Source organism: Curcuma longa, chromosome 3 (assembly GCF_044706935.1).
Source record: "Curcuma longa cultivar G26 ecotype Majalengka, Jawa Barat chromosome 3, ITB_CL_G26_1.1, whole genome shotgun sequence".
In the NCBI taxonomy this organism is placed as follows: Eukaryota; Viridiplantae; Streptophyta; class Magnoliopsida; order Zingiberales; family Zingiberaceae; genus Curcuma; species Curcuma longa.
Genome location: NC_133863.1, coordinates 13060093 through 13074774, shown reverse-complemented (window position 1 = coordinate 13074774; position 14682 = coordinate 13060093). Strand labels below are relative to the sequence as shown.

The 14682-nt window shown below is 43.3% G+C and overlaps 2 protein-coding genes across 2 annotated transcripts; both read right to left on the bottom strand.

Annotated features, from left to right (window-relative positions):
* Positions 1-1397: 1397 nt before the first annotated feature.
* LOC141824125 (transcription factor MYB44-like) lies at positions 1398-2597 on the bottom strand. The gene has a single exon (XM_074711363.1). The coding sequence runs from the start codon at positions 2503-2505 to the stop codon at positions 1522-1524; it is 984 nt and encodes a 327-aa protein (XP_074567464.1). The 5' UTR covers positions 2506-2597; the 3' UTR covers positions 1398-1521.
* A 10570-nt stretch (positions 2598-13167) lies between these two features.
* LOC141825354 (cyclin-D3-2-like) lies at positions 13168-14384 on the bottom strand. Its single transcript, XM_074712738.1, has 3 exons — positions 13667-14384; positions 13478-13590; positions 13168-13407 (listed from the first exon to the last, which is right to left on the bottom strand). Exons 1-3 carry the CDS (start codon positions 14382-14384, stop codon positions 13168-13170), a joined length of 1071 nt encoding a protein of 356 aa, XP_074568839.1.
* Positions 14385-14682: the final 298 nt, after the last annotated feature.

Below are 14682 nucleotides of genomic sequence, written 5' to 3'. Positions count from 1 at the left end.
GTAAAAAGTAGAATTCACCACCCAGCGGTCCTATGTGATCCACCCCACGATGTATATACATACACATATCATATGATATAATAATCAATAATATTTTGTACCATTCAATTTCCCAATAAAGAAAGACAATACCTGATAAAAGTGGAGCATTAGGGGGGAATTGTCGGAAGAAAAAATGGGCATACTTTCTCATAAGCTAAGGTTTATTGGGGAGTGTAAGTGAAAACAAGATTTTAAATGAATTAAATTTTCTTGACCAAATGTAATATTTAATTTGGTAAAATTTATTTTATGTTTGTTCAATATATAAAAGGTTAATTGAAGATAAAAAAATACTCACGAATAAAATTTATGAATCATATTTATTAATAAAATTTTTATCAAATTTATAAATAAAAAAAGAAACTCATAAAACAAACAAATAAACTTGAAAAATTCAAACTCACTAATTAATCAAATAAAATTTTAAAGAATCAAATAAGCAAATTCATACAAAAATAAAAAAAAACCAAAACTTTAACAACAATTGTTTATTTTAAGCTCAATTTGGTGTTCTATCCGATTTAGCTTGTTTACATCCCTACCTAAACAGAAAATAAAAAACGGCGCAAAGTACTAAAACCAAGAAAATTCTTTGCCTCATTTCTAACAAAAACTCATTAAAAAGTAAAATGCTCATATTTTTTGATTTATTAACAAAAAAAATTATACAAAAAAATCAAAACCATTAGAAACTTCATTCTAATTCAAAATGATTAGTCATGTATTGTTTAAGATATATACAAACAAACGCTTGAGATATAATAGAAGCGCTCCCAGAGAACAATTAATGGCCAGAGATTGTCTAAATCTGGCCAACTATCGGATATCTAATAGTTTCTCTCTCCACCAGGGTCACCACACCACATCTCCATCTCCATCTCCATCTCCATCTCCATCTCCATGGCCTCCTTTTTCAAGACGGTGGCAAGTAAGATCGATCTCAAGCTCACGTTGCGTAGCTGACTTCCCTTGCATCGCACCGAGCCTGTCTGTCTGTATTAAAAAAAAAATCTCTCTCTTTCAGAGGACATCACCAAGTCAGGACTTCCAAATGCTAAAGTCAGACAATTTAGCTGGCAACTACTGGACTGCTCAACTGCAATCGCCTTCATGTCAAAACCGATCAATCTCACCCATCTCTCCCCGTTGCTGTCGACGCTGACAACCAAACCACCTTCGACCGAAACTCTGTTCTCACGCGTCCAAGAAGAACTAAATTAATTATGCTCTAGCTCTACTATATTGCTTCGGTCAATCCATCGCCTTAACTGCTTTTGCCTATCCAATACCACAATAAAGTTTTTAATTATTTTTTTTTAAGACAATTTTTCACCATCCCAGCTTCCAACTGCACATAGAACGAACTACTAGTTTATTCCCTTGCAAAATTAATATGTAATGATTAGAAAATAGAAAATTTAACTAAAAATTTTCCCCTTCTTCAGAGAACTGGTTGCTCTCTTCTTTCCTAACGATTATCTACTCGATTTTTGCGACGCCGATCCTCTTGATCGCGACGTTTCTCACGCTCTCCGATGGCAGCGGGGACAGAGTGCAGGTGGACATGCCGCTGCGCTCCAAGCTCGACATGTAGCTCCTCACCTCCTGCCGGATCATCTCCTGCATCACCGCCAGGAACTCCGGGCCGAAGAGAACCGGCGCCTGCCGATGCATCGACGTGGTGGCGTCCGCGCTCCTCGTGGGAGCAGATGGCGATTGCTCCTGCGGTGGCGCCTCGGAGATGTTTGTTTGGTCGATCCCCGGGAGGGAGAGCGAGAGAGAGGTGACTGGATCTTCTTTCTCCTTCGGAGCGGTGGTCGTGGCTGCGGCGGGGGAATCGATTTGGGGATGGTGGGTTGGAGTACAGGATGAGGACGGTAGGACCACGGCTCCAGTTCTAGGCACCGGACGGTAAATGGGCGAGACGGCGGATATCGGAGAGACCATCGGAAGGCTATGGTGGCTGGAGTCGCTGAGATCGGATCCAGACGGGCTTCCTGGGCTCAGGCAGAGGCCTGCAGCAGCCCCGCTCGTCGACAACGCGGGCCCGTCGCTTCTCGTCCGCTTCAGCGGCCGCACCGCCGCCACGTCATTCGCGTCCTCGGCGGAGGCGCAGCACCGGCGCTTGAGGGTGGAGTTCCAGTGATTCTTAACGGCGTTGTCGGTCCGCCCCGTGAGGAGGCGCGCGATGGTGGCCCACTTGTTGCCGAAGCGGAGGTGGGCGCGGACGATGGTCTCATCCTCCTCCGCCGTGAAGGGGCGGTGCTCCACCTGTGGCGAAAGCTGGTTGCACCACCGGAGCCGACACGACTTCCCCGACCGCCCGGGGATCGACTTGCTTATCAACGACCAGTTCCGAGCACCATGGCGCTGGACCAGGTTCTGCAGCGCCTCGTCCTCCTCGGGGCTCCAAGGCCCCTTGATCCGATCGACGTCCTTGCTCCTGCTTCCGACCGTCGCCATGGCCAAACCCTAATCGAGAAATCGGCCCTAATTTCTATCCCCTGTTTCGGTTTAGTTCCGAGCAGAAAAGGAAGCTCGCTGAAGGAACCAAGGGGGCGCACACACCATATATCGAGAATGATGAGCGAAAGCTTGACCGGCTAGGAGCGGTCGATAAGACCTACTGCTAGGGCGCGGACCCACCCACTGCTCAGCCGGCTGCGTGCATACAGCTGGCAGACCGGCACCACTCGGTCGCCCTATGCAACCGACTCAAACTCCTTGTTTGACCAAAGTCAACCGACTAAACAACTGCTCGTCGTCCGTTTCGGGTGACGGACCACCGTTAAAACATCTCTTTCCTTTCGTGTCCTAATAATTAATTTGCACACGTTTAATTAAAATTAACCATATAATCTTTTCCTGATTCCGCGAATTTGGATCGCCGACAGGTTTTTATGTTTTGAGAATTTTAATGTGATCGTCGCGCCAAGTACCCAGCACTCGATCGATCTGCTCGGCGGGCCCCCCACCGTACCGCGGAGCGTACGTCGCTGTGGGTACGACGACGTTATTGGCCCATCCATATCCGTGCAATCAAGAAGGAAAGCCACACAACTGGCGACAGGCTGTCCTCGAATGAATTGCTCGTCCTTAAATCTAATCCCTATCCGAATCGGTTGCCGGTTCGGCTTGCCCATGCTGACCCGACCGGGCCAGGCTGGAGAGCACTCAGCCTTTTTAAAAAATTAATTTATTTAACCTGGAAATTAAACAGGCCGCATAATTTATGCGGTGTTAGGGGAGCAGCGAGGGGCGTCGAGGTGGCAGAATCCAGGCTGTCAGCTGACCGATTGCAGCCTGCAGGCGCCAACAACTGCCCACCTTTCCATTTATTTATTTATTTATTTATTTTTCTCCGATCGGTGTGGGCAGCGGCTGGATGAAGATGTATATTCCCGGTCTATTCCCACGTGTTTCGACGAGGGGCTGCTTCTGGGTTCCTTCCTTGACCGTTGGCGCGGCGTGTCGGTGCGGTGGCGTTTTGCATGCTGCGGAATTGGACGGCGACGATGTGCGGGTGAGGCGGAGTCTTCTTGCTCGTCGATCTGTGTGGGAATTAATGTTGTCCGTTTATTAAGTTACCGATATAAAAAATAAATGTATATAAATGATCATTATCCCCAACCCTACGGGAATTAATGTAGACAAATTAATGTCAACATTTGAAGACGTGCACACAGGCGTCGTTTAGGTGAGTCAATGGATATAATTTCTCACGTCCTAATCAGCACTCTTGCTTGTCCACGTGAATGCGCACCATCACCATGCATTCATACCCATTATTAAACCCATAATCTCTTCAATCCTGTTGTGTATACCCTCAATAATCATCCCAAAGAGCTCGATCTTCTCTAAGACGAGAGAGCCACGAGCTGCTGCTGCCGCTGGCGGTGGCCGTGAGTGGCTGCTCCTCGTTACAGCAGGCTTTTCTTTTTTTGGGTCCCCATCTTGACAGATGACTTCGCCTGCCGCCCCGCTTCGCCCACCGTCACACACAAATATATTATTTTAATTTAGAAAGAAAAGAAAAAAAAAACAGTCTTAAAATATCTGGTTCCTCGCTTGCGCTTATCCAATCGATGACTGATTTTCAGTCGTTAGGTTTGATTTGATTTGTGGAGTTTTGGCTCCAACAGTTTGGGCCTTGGCGGACGCTTGCAGTGCAGTGTCGGCGTCGCCAGGCGCTTGACAATGACAATGACAATAATTTAGCACTTACCAATTTCTTCCTATATCTAAATTTATATATATATATATATATATAATATCAACGAATCAAATTTTATTTTATTAAATATAATTAATTACGTTGATCCTTTTATTCATCTTTATATATTCTCGCATTCATTTTAATATCTTTTATTTCTATAATTTTATTTTTCTATTATCATTTATTTGTATGGCATATAATTTGATATTCAACTTCATAAAATATAATTTCATAAAATATAAAAAATATGGATATTATTTTATAGAATTTCTCTTTAAATTTTTATAGTTAACAAACGATTAAAAAAAAAAATCTAATGTACACGATCCTACATTTAATATTTTAAAAAAAATCTAACACCCTCCTTCATTTCCATCCTTTTACTTGTATTCTATATAAGAATCTCTTATAATCCCTCAATCTTTTCATAAAAATGATGTTAAATATTTAAAATTTTTAATTACATATAACTCCATTTCAATTTTTTTACTTGTATTCTATATAAGAATCTCTTATAACCCCTCAATCTTTTCATAAAAATAATATTAAATATTTAAAAATTTTAATTACATATATTTTATTTTTAAATTATAAAATAAATTTCATATATATTTTTAATTTTAAAATAAATTTTAAAATCAACGTACTTAAATGAATATCAATATAAATCTCTAGAACCATCAACATCTTGTATCAATTGACATAAAATATTAATTTTAATGATAAAATTTTATAACGGATAATGATTTAAATATTAAATTTACGTATTCTAGATTTCTAGATGGACTTTTTTATTTAGGCCAGCTGTGGACTATAATGTAACTACATGCACATAAATATCTATAAATATTTAACATACTAATTAATTAAAAAGTTCTTAATGGTCATATAGGTCTTCCAATTTCCATATTTTTGTATTTAAGACATCTACGACCATTAAAAACTTTTGAATAAAAAAATTTGATGACTTTAAAAGAGTTTTTATTCATTTTAAATTGACATTTTTATTGTTCTAAACTTCTCAAGAGTTTTCTCGAATTCATTTTTCTAGATGTTGACCTATCCAGAGTCATCAAACATTATTAGAAAAAAAATCTTCGATAACTCTAAAAACCTCGTATTCATTCCTAAGTAACAGTATTACATTCTTGGGGTTCATGCGTTCCTCTCAATCTTTGCATTTTCATGTTTCTTGATTTTGGTTTGTAAGGCTGCCAAACCCTTTTGTAAAATATGTTTGATGGGTCTGTTCCTGTTGAGATCGCCTCTCGGATATGTCACCAGCCATGCAGCATCAGAAGTTGACGTCGCGAGGAGGAAAAAGACGATGAGCTCTTGCAAACACTAGCATAATGAGAGGGGAGGTTGGAATATAAGGTCAAGTCAACCTTTTGTCTGACGTCTTGGACTTAGACCGGTCTTTACGGGCCGGATCTAAGCACCTCCTAGCACCCATAATAGGCTGTCCCTAAACGCCTCAAGTTCAATCTAGAATTGCATCGTTATATTCTTAAAAATTTTCTCATCCTTATCGAATTTACTTCGGCAATTGACCAAAGGGCACACTTAAAATTGCTGAATTCTCAAAAGATGCATTTAACTTTTAGATTTTCCAAAGGGTATATTTGTTTCCATTTTACCTGTCACGCCAACTGTGATGTTAAATTCGAAGAACAATACCAATATGATGCTAGATTTTAAAGAAGAACACTGATGCGGTGCTGCATTTCAAAAATCAACATCAATGCTAGTTTTCAAAAATCATTACTGGTGTTGATTTTGTTGCTTATGCAACATTGATTTTTTTAAATACAATACTACAATGGTATTTGTTATGGGCGTGATCAAGGCGTAAAGAACCAGGTTAGGCTAGTCAAGTTGTGGAAAATAAGGGAGGCGGGCAACTGCAGCTCAGGTCCCTGGTGGGTCACCTGAGGAATCTTTAGGAATAGAGAATAAGCTCTCCGGATCCTCCCTTCTCGGCCACAAGCCCGACTCAGGTTTTCAGGATGGTCCAAGCTCCGCCATGACCTGGGTATTAAGACACTGGACTCCTTAACATGGCCCTCGTCCGAAAAACGAAGGCCCGCTAGACGGCAACAAGACCCTTCGACGAGCCGATCCCCACTTCGGCTCCTCCGAGCCGAAGTCCTTCTCGGCTCGGCATAGAACTCCGCCTCGATAGTTTCACCCCTTTCTCTATCTCTGTCCCATCAGAACAGGCATATCCCCTCTCTCCCCTCCACAGGGGCCATACCGCCATTCCTTCATAATGATTATTCTCCATACTCTCTGATACGTCTCTCATAGATAGGAAGGAGACACGTGCCTGATGTGACACCCCCAGGTCAGAGAAGGACATGCCCGCCTGTGGTATCATCTCGCTGATGATGGTCTCTTTTACGCATCTCCGTACATTTTCCCCTCCCTTAAAAAGGTTGGCATCCTGCTGAAAAAGGTACGCAAGAAAAAGAAGCCTAAAAAGCTCTCCTTCTTTGTCCGGATTTCCTGAGTTCTACAATCTCTAACTTAAGCATCGGAGGGGTCGAGCCAGGGACGACCCCCTGGCTCTCCCACTTACGAGCTTCTTTCTTGCAGGAGGAACCTCTTCCGAGTCTTCCTGAGCAGTCCTAGCGAGGTACGACCGAGGGAGGGAGCCGCTTGATCCAGAGGCAGATCCCAACAGGAACATATTTAGTCTAGTCGAAGGAGATGAAAAGTCGACTGACTAGACCAGTCCCTGGACCAAACTTGTCGGAAATCTGGCTTCGAAGAGAGGGTTCTTGCATGGGCGCGGCTCGCAGAGTGCCCTTAGTGCTTTTATTAATGACAGTATTGTTATTTGAAATTCAACAACATAGTGATTGGTCGAAAAAATAAAATGAAAAACAAGTATGCCTTTTGAGAAATTTGAAAGTTAGATGTGTGTTTTGAGAAATTCACAATTTTAAGTGTGTCCTTTAATCAGGGGCGGATCCAGGCGAGGGCTGGAGGGGGCTGAAGCCCTCGCCAGGATCGCCAGTGCCGCCTCGTGGCTCAACCGCGACCAGCGTTTTCACCAACGCCGCGAGGGCTGGAGGTCTGGAGCAGGCGAGCAGCAGGGCGATCGATGACCAGCGCTTTCACCAACGCCGCCTCGTGGCTCAGCCGCGACCGCGAGCACAGCGCCCCGCGCCCCCGCTGGAGTGCAGAGTGCTCCGTGCTGGTCGTCGTATTCGTCAAGCGCTCGCCCTGTTGGGCGATTAAAATACCGCAGGTATTAGGTAAGCAGGTTAATGATGGGTAAGAATATAGGGTTAATGGGTTATAGGATGGTTTCTGGATTCCCTCCTGTAAGAAACTCAATAAACGCGAAACCTATTCCTCAACCGCGATCTTCGTCGACGCCTCTGTTTCTTCCTCATCTTCGCCCGACGCCGTCGCCTGGCCGCCGCCTCTCTTTTGCTTTCTTCGCGCCGTCTTCCTCACCAGCCGAAGCCATCGCCGCGGTGGTCAGCAAGGGCGATTTGGAGCCTTTGGCTTCGCCTTTGATTGCGTCCAAGGAAGTGCTGTCGGTTGGAGGCGGATTGGCAGCAGTAGATCAAAGAGGAAGATAGGTAAGGGTTTTGGTAGATTTAGGGTTGTATAGCTTTCAATTTTCTAGGATTTTGATTAATTTTTCCTTCACAGCTGGTTGCTGTGATTTGAACGGAATTGGTGTGGTTCTGCCGCAAGGAGAAGGAGGAAAAGGCTGGATTTTAGGTCAAGGAAGGCTAGGGCTTCAAATCTGGTAAGTTCTTATTGAGTTGGTTGGATTTTTGAAAGGGTTGGATCCTTATGCGTTGTTATGTGTCGGCATGGATCGTGTACGCGCTAAAAGGAAGAAGAGAGGAAGAGGAATCTAGGGCTAGATTGGGCTTCAATCTGAGGTAAGCTGTGAATCCATTCTGCTAATTGCTTCTATTGATTAATAGAGATAAACCTTGTTAAATTGGTTTTAGTTAGGAAGTTTGTGCATTGATCAAAATTGATTAGGGTTGTTAGAGCTTGAGCCGATTGATTTAATATTAAATAACACAACGGAAATAAGGAATTGCACAACATATTGGGTATGTGACCTTTTTACGGTTTGGGATTTTTAGAGGGGGGGTGAATAGCGCGTGTCGCTTTTTCTATTTCGTTCGTTAACTGTACAAACTAAGCCCCCAGGGTTAGTACGTCCAAGGCCTAATCACGGGAGGCGCCCGTCCACTAGTGGTCTCCTTTCCGAAGTTGTTCGGAGGCGGAGAAACCCGTCTTACAGTCCAATAAACAATGCACAATGATAACAGGAATAATTAAGAAAGAAATAACCAAGCAATTTGCCGCCGATCCGGAAGTCCGAGCACCACGTACTCCTCCTGGATCTTCCCCGGTTGCAAGCGTCTGGCCTCTTTTTCGTTTCACAGCATTCCAGAATGATTTGGGAGGTTTCTGGCTTGAATTGAGTTGCTTCTGCACGTTCACAGCCTTATATAGACCTCCTGAGTCGACTCCAGCAAGCCCTGAGTCGACTCCAGCTTATGTGGTGGATAAAACTTCATTCTGGACGTTATCTGTTGCCCGAGTCGACTCAAATGGGCTTCTGGGTCGACTCCAGCCCTCCGAGTCGACTCAAGTGGCATTCTGAGTCAACTCCAGCCGGAATCCGAAAAAACTCAAAACACCAATTTTGTAGATCTCTGAAAGAGCTTTCCAACGCATCTGAGTTTGCCTCGTTCTGAGACCCGAGTCAAAAGTTATGGCCTTTTGAAGTTCAGCCTGTATTATAGTTCCTGAAAAAATCAGCATGCATATAAAGAAGCAAACCTAACTTTACCTTGTGAGTCTAACTTCGGATTTCTCCCGAAATCCTGGGTTAGTCTAACCCACTCCATTCTGGAGAATTTGTGCCAACCAAGTCACCCAGACTTGTTGGACTTGTGCTCGGCTCTGTCGTTGCCCCCCAGGACTTGAACGCAACTGATCCTCCTGATCAGTCCATTCTTCTCTGCAACTTGGTCCTCCTGACCAAGTCCATTTCATCCGCAACTACCCAAGTCCGGATCTTGCCTGGTGCACGTTGACTCTGCCAAGACTTCTGCCTGATCCTCCAAACCAGGACTTTCCCTTTGCCTAGCCTACAACTAGGACTTTCTCTTGCCCAGCTTCACTCACCAGGACTTCCATTGTCTAGTCTAACCGACTAGATCTTTCTCACTCACTTCCACACATCCAATCATCAAGTCATTGTCTAGTCTAACCGACTAGATCTTTCTCACTCACTTCCACACATCCAAACATCAAGTCCTGTTTGGATCAACCCTTGGTTAAACTGACCAGACCTAGGTGTATTGTCAAACATCGAAACTCTAGGCAAGATCTTAGGCATCTTGCACCAACAGTTATAATGTTTTTGACTTTGTAAGCTGTGTCTGATATATATGTTTTTTTTATTGTATTTCTTATAAATTGATGGTCACATCAGCCCTATGTCAAGAATTTTGATGTGTATTTAGACAGGGACATTATGTATACCTCATATATCCCTAATTTACTGGGGAGATTCTGTCGTTTTAGAGATTAGGAGAGGATGAGAGGTAGTTGGCTGAGTGATCTGCATTTTGAGTGATATGTATTTTTGGAATTTTGGATCAGGATCTTTTCCTCCCGCACATTTATACATTTACTTTTAAAAAAAATTTATTGATTCCTCTATACTGTAGTGGAATGATATAATTTTATGATTTTAGAGTGTTGGAATGATTATTATATTGTAAAAAAAATTTATTAGCCCTCGCCAAAAATTATTTCTGGATCCGCCCCTGCCTTTAATCGATTGCTGTATTTTTTTTTAAAAAGATTTTGAGGCCTCTAGGCTAGGATGAAATATTGGATTAAAATCGAATCGAACCAAATTAATCAAAAATTAAATAAATCAAAAAAATTTAATTAACCGAACCAATCAAACTTTTCAATAAAAATCGAACAAACTGAATCAATAAAATATCAATTAATTTAGTTTTGGACTAAATTAACCAAAATTTTAATTTCTATTCGATTTTAACTTTCTATTCGGTTAATTTGAAATTAAGAACTTAAAATTTTTCAATTTAGAGATTTAAGGTTCGGTTTAATCGAATAAAAAATTTTAAAATCGAAATCAAACTAAATTAATCGAAATAATCAATATTTTTTATTAAAAAATAAATTTCTGAAATAATTAAATTAAATTTTTAAATTTAATCGATTAATTCGATTTAACCAAACTTTTGTTCACATCCTACTCTAGGCTAAAGTGTTTTGATGGCTAGGAGGTTTTGAATTCCTTCTAAAATGATATTATTGCACTCTAGGCTTCCCTTGATGTCCACGACCCGCGACAGCTATCATGCCCACTAGGTGTTCGACCATTTGCTATCGAACTGGGATGAGGACCGAACTCTCTTCTCTCCCTTTCGCTCATTAATGAACCGAGCGAAGGCTCTTAACTACTGTGTTCCTACAAATTTAACTTACTGCCTCGCTAAAGCTGTAGATGTTGTTAGTCCACTTGTAGCAGTCCATTTCCCTTTTCGCAGTAAAGGGGAATCAGTGGAAGTAAATGCAGATCACAAACTAATCCATGCATTCATGCTTGTGTAGCCAGGCTAGGCATTTACTGTACCCTGCAAGTAGAGAGGTAAGGTTAGATGTTGTTTATGGCTCTAGAACATATAGAATGAAGTGTTGAATCTAGCATGCATTTAAAGAAGGGATCGACTCATCTTCCATGTATTATTTTGATCGACGACATCAAATTTCTCGTGCTTTTTTTCCATTTAAGGTGCTACCATAACAGGCCTATGTGCAGCTGTTGTGAGCCAACTGCAGCCCTTATGCTGTAAACTTTACGATCAGTTGATACTGATTTTAGTATAATTTGATAGTGTTTTCAGAGTTTAAGAGATACAATATTTCAGCTACTGGCATCAAAAACGTTTATCATCTCAAAATTGAGGATGTCAGATCTAAGAACATTGCATCCAAGACTTTACAAACAATGAAAGGCAGCACAAGCGATGCAAATTATCTGAGGTTAGTAGATTTTTTTTTTGACAATTGAGTATATCTGTATATACATACGGTACTCTACTTAGTAGAGAAAAATCAAGCTCTTGATCATATCAAGGTGTGATTGAGAGATGATGATGATGATTAGTTATACTACATCAGACTTTGTTTTGAATTGGGAGTTACATGTTAAATGGTGACATTAATCATATTATATATATATCAAGGTCTTATAATTCGGTTACTTAAGATTAAAAAGAAGAACTCAAATCATTGATTTGATTTTGATGTTTAGTACTTTTATGGCATAATTTATTTGATTTTTAGTGGAGACCCCCCTAGCTAGTAGGAAGATGAGGATCACTGTATTATAGGTCCTGTGTGATTGTAATGTTATTTAGTCGACTCCATTTTTATAAATTTATGATGAAAATTTTTTAGTTGAAGAACAAAAAATTGCTTTAACTTTTTTTTATTTATCTCTCTCTTATATATAATAGAAGGAAACATAGAAGAGAGTGAAAGATGCTCATGAGAAGCGTGGAGGACCGAGTCAAAAAAAGGGCATCCCCATGAGATTATTCCACAATAATTGCACCATACAAGAACAGTGACCTAATATTAAAGGCAGCAGCTGAAACAAAGTAACAAAACCTCTCCTTCTTTTCCTTTGTCTCAGAAAAATAACTTGAACTGCAAAAACAATCCAACACACTTGATCTCTCCCCAGACTTTGATCATAATTATGTTAACTTTCTGCGTGCATTGACTGTCTGCTTCCCTGTTTGTCTGCGTCCCCAGAGCTTTTCCTTTTTACTGACCACCATGTTTCCATTCTTCGGCTTCTGCAATCACTGTGCCTCAGTGAGTTTAGATGAAGATGATCAAATCATGGCACTCATACAATGATTACACAATATAATGGTTCCTCAAGTGAAAGATTGGCTTCTAGTACTCACTGTGTTCATTGAAACCCAATAGTATTAATTTCAATGGAAACAGTACCTCTGATTCCATCCGTCTCCTTTGTCTCTGTTGGAGGCATGAATCAAGGACACACTCATTGGCCCGTCACTCCCTTTGCCTTTTGCGTCGTTAGCCATACGACTGATTATTTGTAATAGGACAAGGCATGGTTTCTTTGCCCAGCACATCGGTCTGACTTCTAAAACACTAAAAAGAGACGGGCCGATGAGTGTATTGGAGCAAGTAATGACAAGGAGAAGAGGCTAATGGGACTGATGCTTCAAGTTAAAACTTTGCCTTGCGTTTACATTAAGGCAATGCGACTTTGGGAGATGAGTCTCAGGCTGTCATTAAGGTCAAAGCCTATGTATGCCTTGGAAAATCCTTCCATTGTCCATTTCTGCTCTTGTTCAGAAGCAGACAAACCAGTTCTTTGCATGTGTTTGATCTTCTTTTTTGGAATTCAAACCTTGGAAAATCAGTTTCCACAAGGATTTGAAGTCGAATGTGGAGTTATTAGAGGTGAAGAGCAATGTGAAATGCTCTCTCTCTCTTTACTGATATTTTTTTCTTCACTTGTCTCTAGGCAGGCCACCGGTGGACGAGGTAGAGTTGCAGAGCCATGGAAAGAAGACTGCAGGGACACGATTGTTGAGGTTCTTAAAGCCATGGTTTACAGAGGAATGTTGAACGGGAAGAAGATGGAATACATTGATTGATGAGCTGAGGTAACCGGCAGCGTTGTAACAACTTGTTTTCGTCATTAATATTGAACCACAATGTCTCCCGTCTCTAGTTCATGCTCAACTCGATCGAGTACCAAAATTGCTCCGGGAAGAGCTCGAGCCATGGCGGAGACAAGGTTTACAGGCATTGTATGAATTTATGAAGCCTTAATGAACACCTTCCTCTCCGTCCGCCAGCGGCATGCTCATGCCGCCGTTGTTTCTCTTGGAAGGAGGCGCCGCCCATGAGTCGCAGGAGCTCTCGCAGCTGAAGCAGGAGCCGATCACCCCGCTCGGGCTCGCCGGCGATAAACTGAAGCGGAAAACAGAGGAACGATTGCGTTTGTGGCTAATCTTGCGGGTTTGTATCCTCTCCAGGATTAGCTGATAGCATTCTTCCACTCGTTTCTGTTGAGAATGATTTGCCCATTAGTTTATGGAGCAGTACCAAGAAACGGAGGAACAGAAAAGATTCCACCTTTGGGGCGTTGAGGGAAAGGAAGTGGTGGTCGCCGTCTGCGGAAGCTTCCGTGGCCTCGAGCAGGGCCGCCGCCGCCCATACGGATGCCGGATATCGAACCCATCTCCAATCTTTGGTAAATAAACCAAGCGTTGAGGGGATGCAATGAAAAATCGATACAGGACGAGCGTTTTGAAAACTACCTACCCGCCATTACCGATAGAAGAGCCGTTTCACACCTCGCCGTCAGTGCGCGTACGCGGCGGACAATGCCGGCGCCGGCGAAGTCAGTTTCGGCGGCGGTTGTAGCCTTCGAGCAGATGCGAGGAAGGAGGTGGTGGATGAAGGACAGGGGAGTGACGGGATTCGTCCGCCATCCGAGAGCAGAGAGCACCAGGAGCTCCATGCGCCGGATGGTCTTGGTCTCGAACAAAAAACCGCCGTCCTCCGGCGGCTCCTGGAGGTCGACCAGAAGTGGGATGCGCGTCTCCTCCACTTTAGCTGCCAGAGAGAGGCACGCCACGGCCGCGAGCCGCCCCATCCAGGGCTCATTGTCCTGGAGCCGGAGCAGCTCGCCGCGAGCGGAGCAGGGGAGGAAGCACCGGTCGAGGTAGTTCACAGCGAGCAGCGCCGTGACGGCCGAGAAGCCGTGCCGCGCGGCGGCCTGCGCCACCCACTCGACCACCGCCGTCCTCGCTGAACGCAGATAGAACTCGCCGTCGCCGGCGCCGGCGCCGTGGCTGCCCCCGTCAGGAAAGGGTTTGGGGAGGAACTCCACTTCTTTAATCGAGAGAGAACAAAGAAACTCCTCCCATTCTTCCTCGGCCTCGGCCGCCGGAAACGACAGCTCCTCACGCTGCTCCTCTTCCAACCCCACGATCTCCTCTTGACAATACAGATGATCGTAAAGAGATAAAAGAGCCATTTTTCTTCCAGCAAACTGGAAAGAACCGGAATCCTCGATTCATCGTAACAGATATTTACAGCAGAAGAGAGCAAAACAAGCAAGAGGACAAGCGGCCGTCGTCTCCATTCTTCCTTCCCAGCGCTCTCTTGTCTCTTTTCTCCACCACTACCAAGAGGCTCTGCTGCTGCTGTCTCCTCTCCCTTTTTTCCGTGCTGTGGAAGGGCAAAAGGCCTGCAAGGAAATGAACGGGGAAGGAGAGAAGGCTTTAATTGGCGGAGAGTTGCTGAGGGGTTTTGCCCATTCACCTGCCCTTTTT

What these genes read in the sequence shown, in the direction of transcription:
- LOC141824125 (XM_074711363.1), bottom strand. Translation starts at nt 2,505, where the DNA reads ATGGCGACGGTCGGAAGCAGGAGCAAGGACGTCGATCGGATCAAGGGG.
- LOC141825354 (XM_074712738.1), bottom strand. Translation starts at nt 14,384, where the DNA reads ATGGCTCTTTTATCTCTTTACGATCATCTGTATTGTCAAGAGGAGATC. An exon ending in TCTTCTATCGGTAATGGCGG is followed by an intron (nt 13,591 to 13,666) that starts GTAGGTAGTTTT and finishes TATTTACCAAAG; the next exon opens with ATTGGAGATGGGTTCGATAT. An exon ending in TTTCCCTCAACGCCCCAAAG is followed by an intron (nt 13,408 to 13,477) that starts GTGGAATCTTTT and finishes CATTCTCAACAG; the next exon opens with AAACGAGTGGAAGAATGCTA.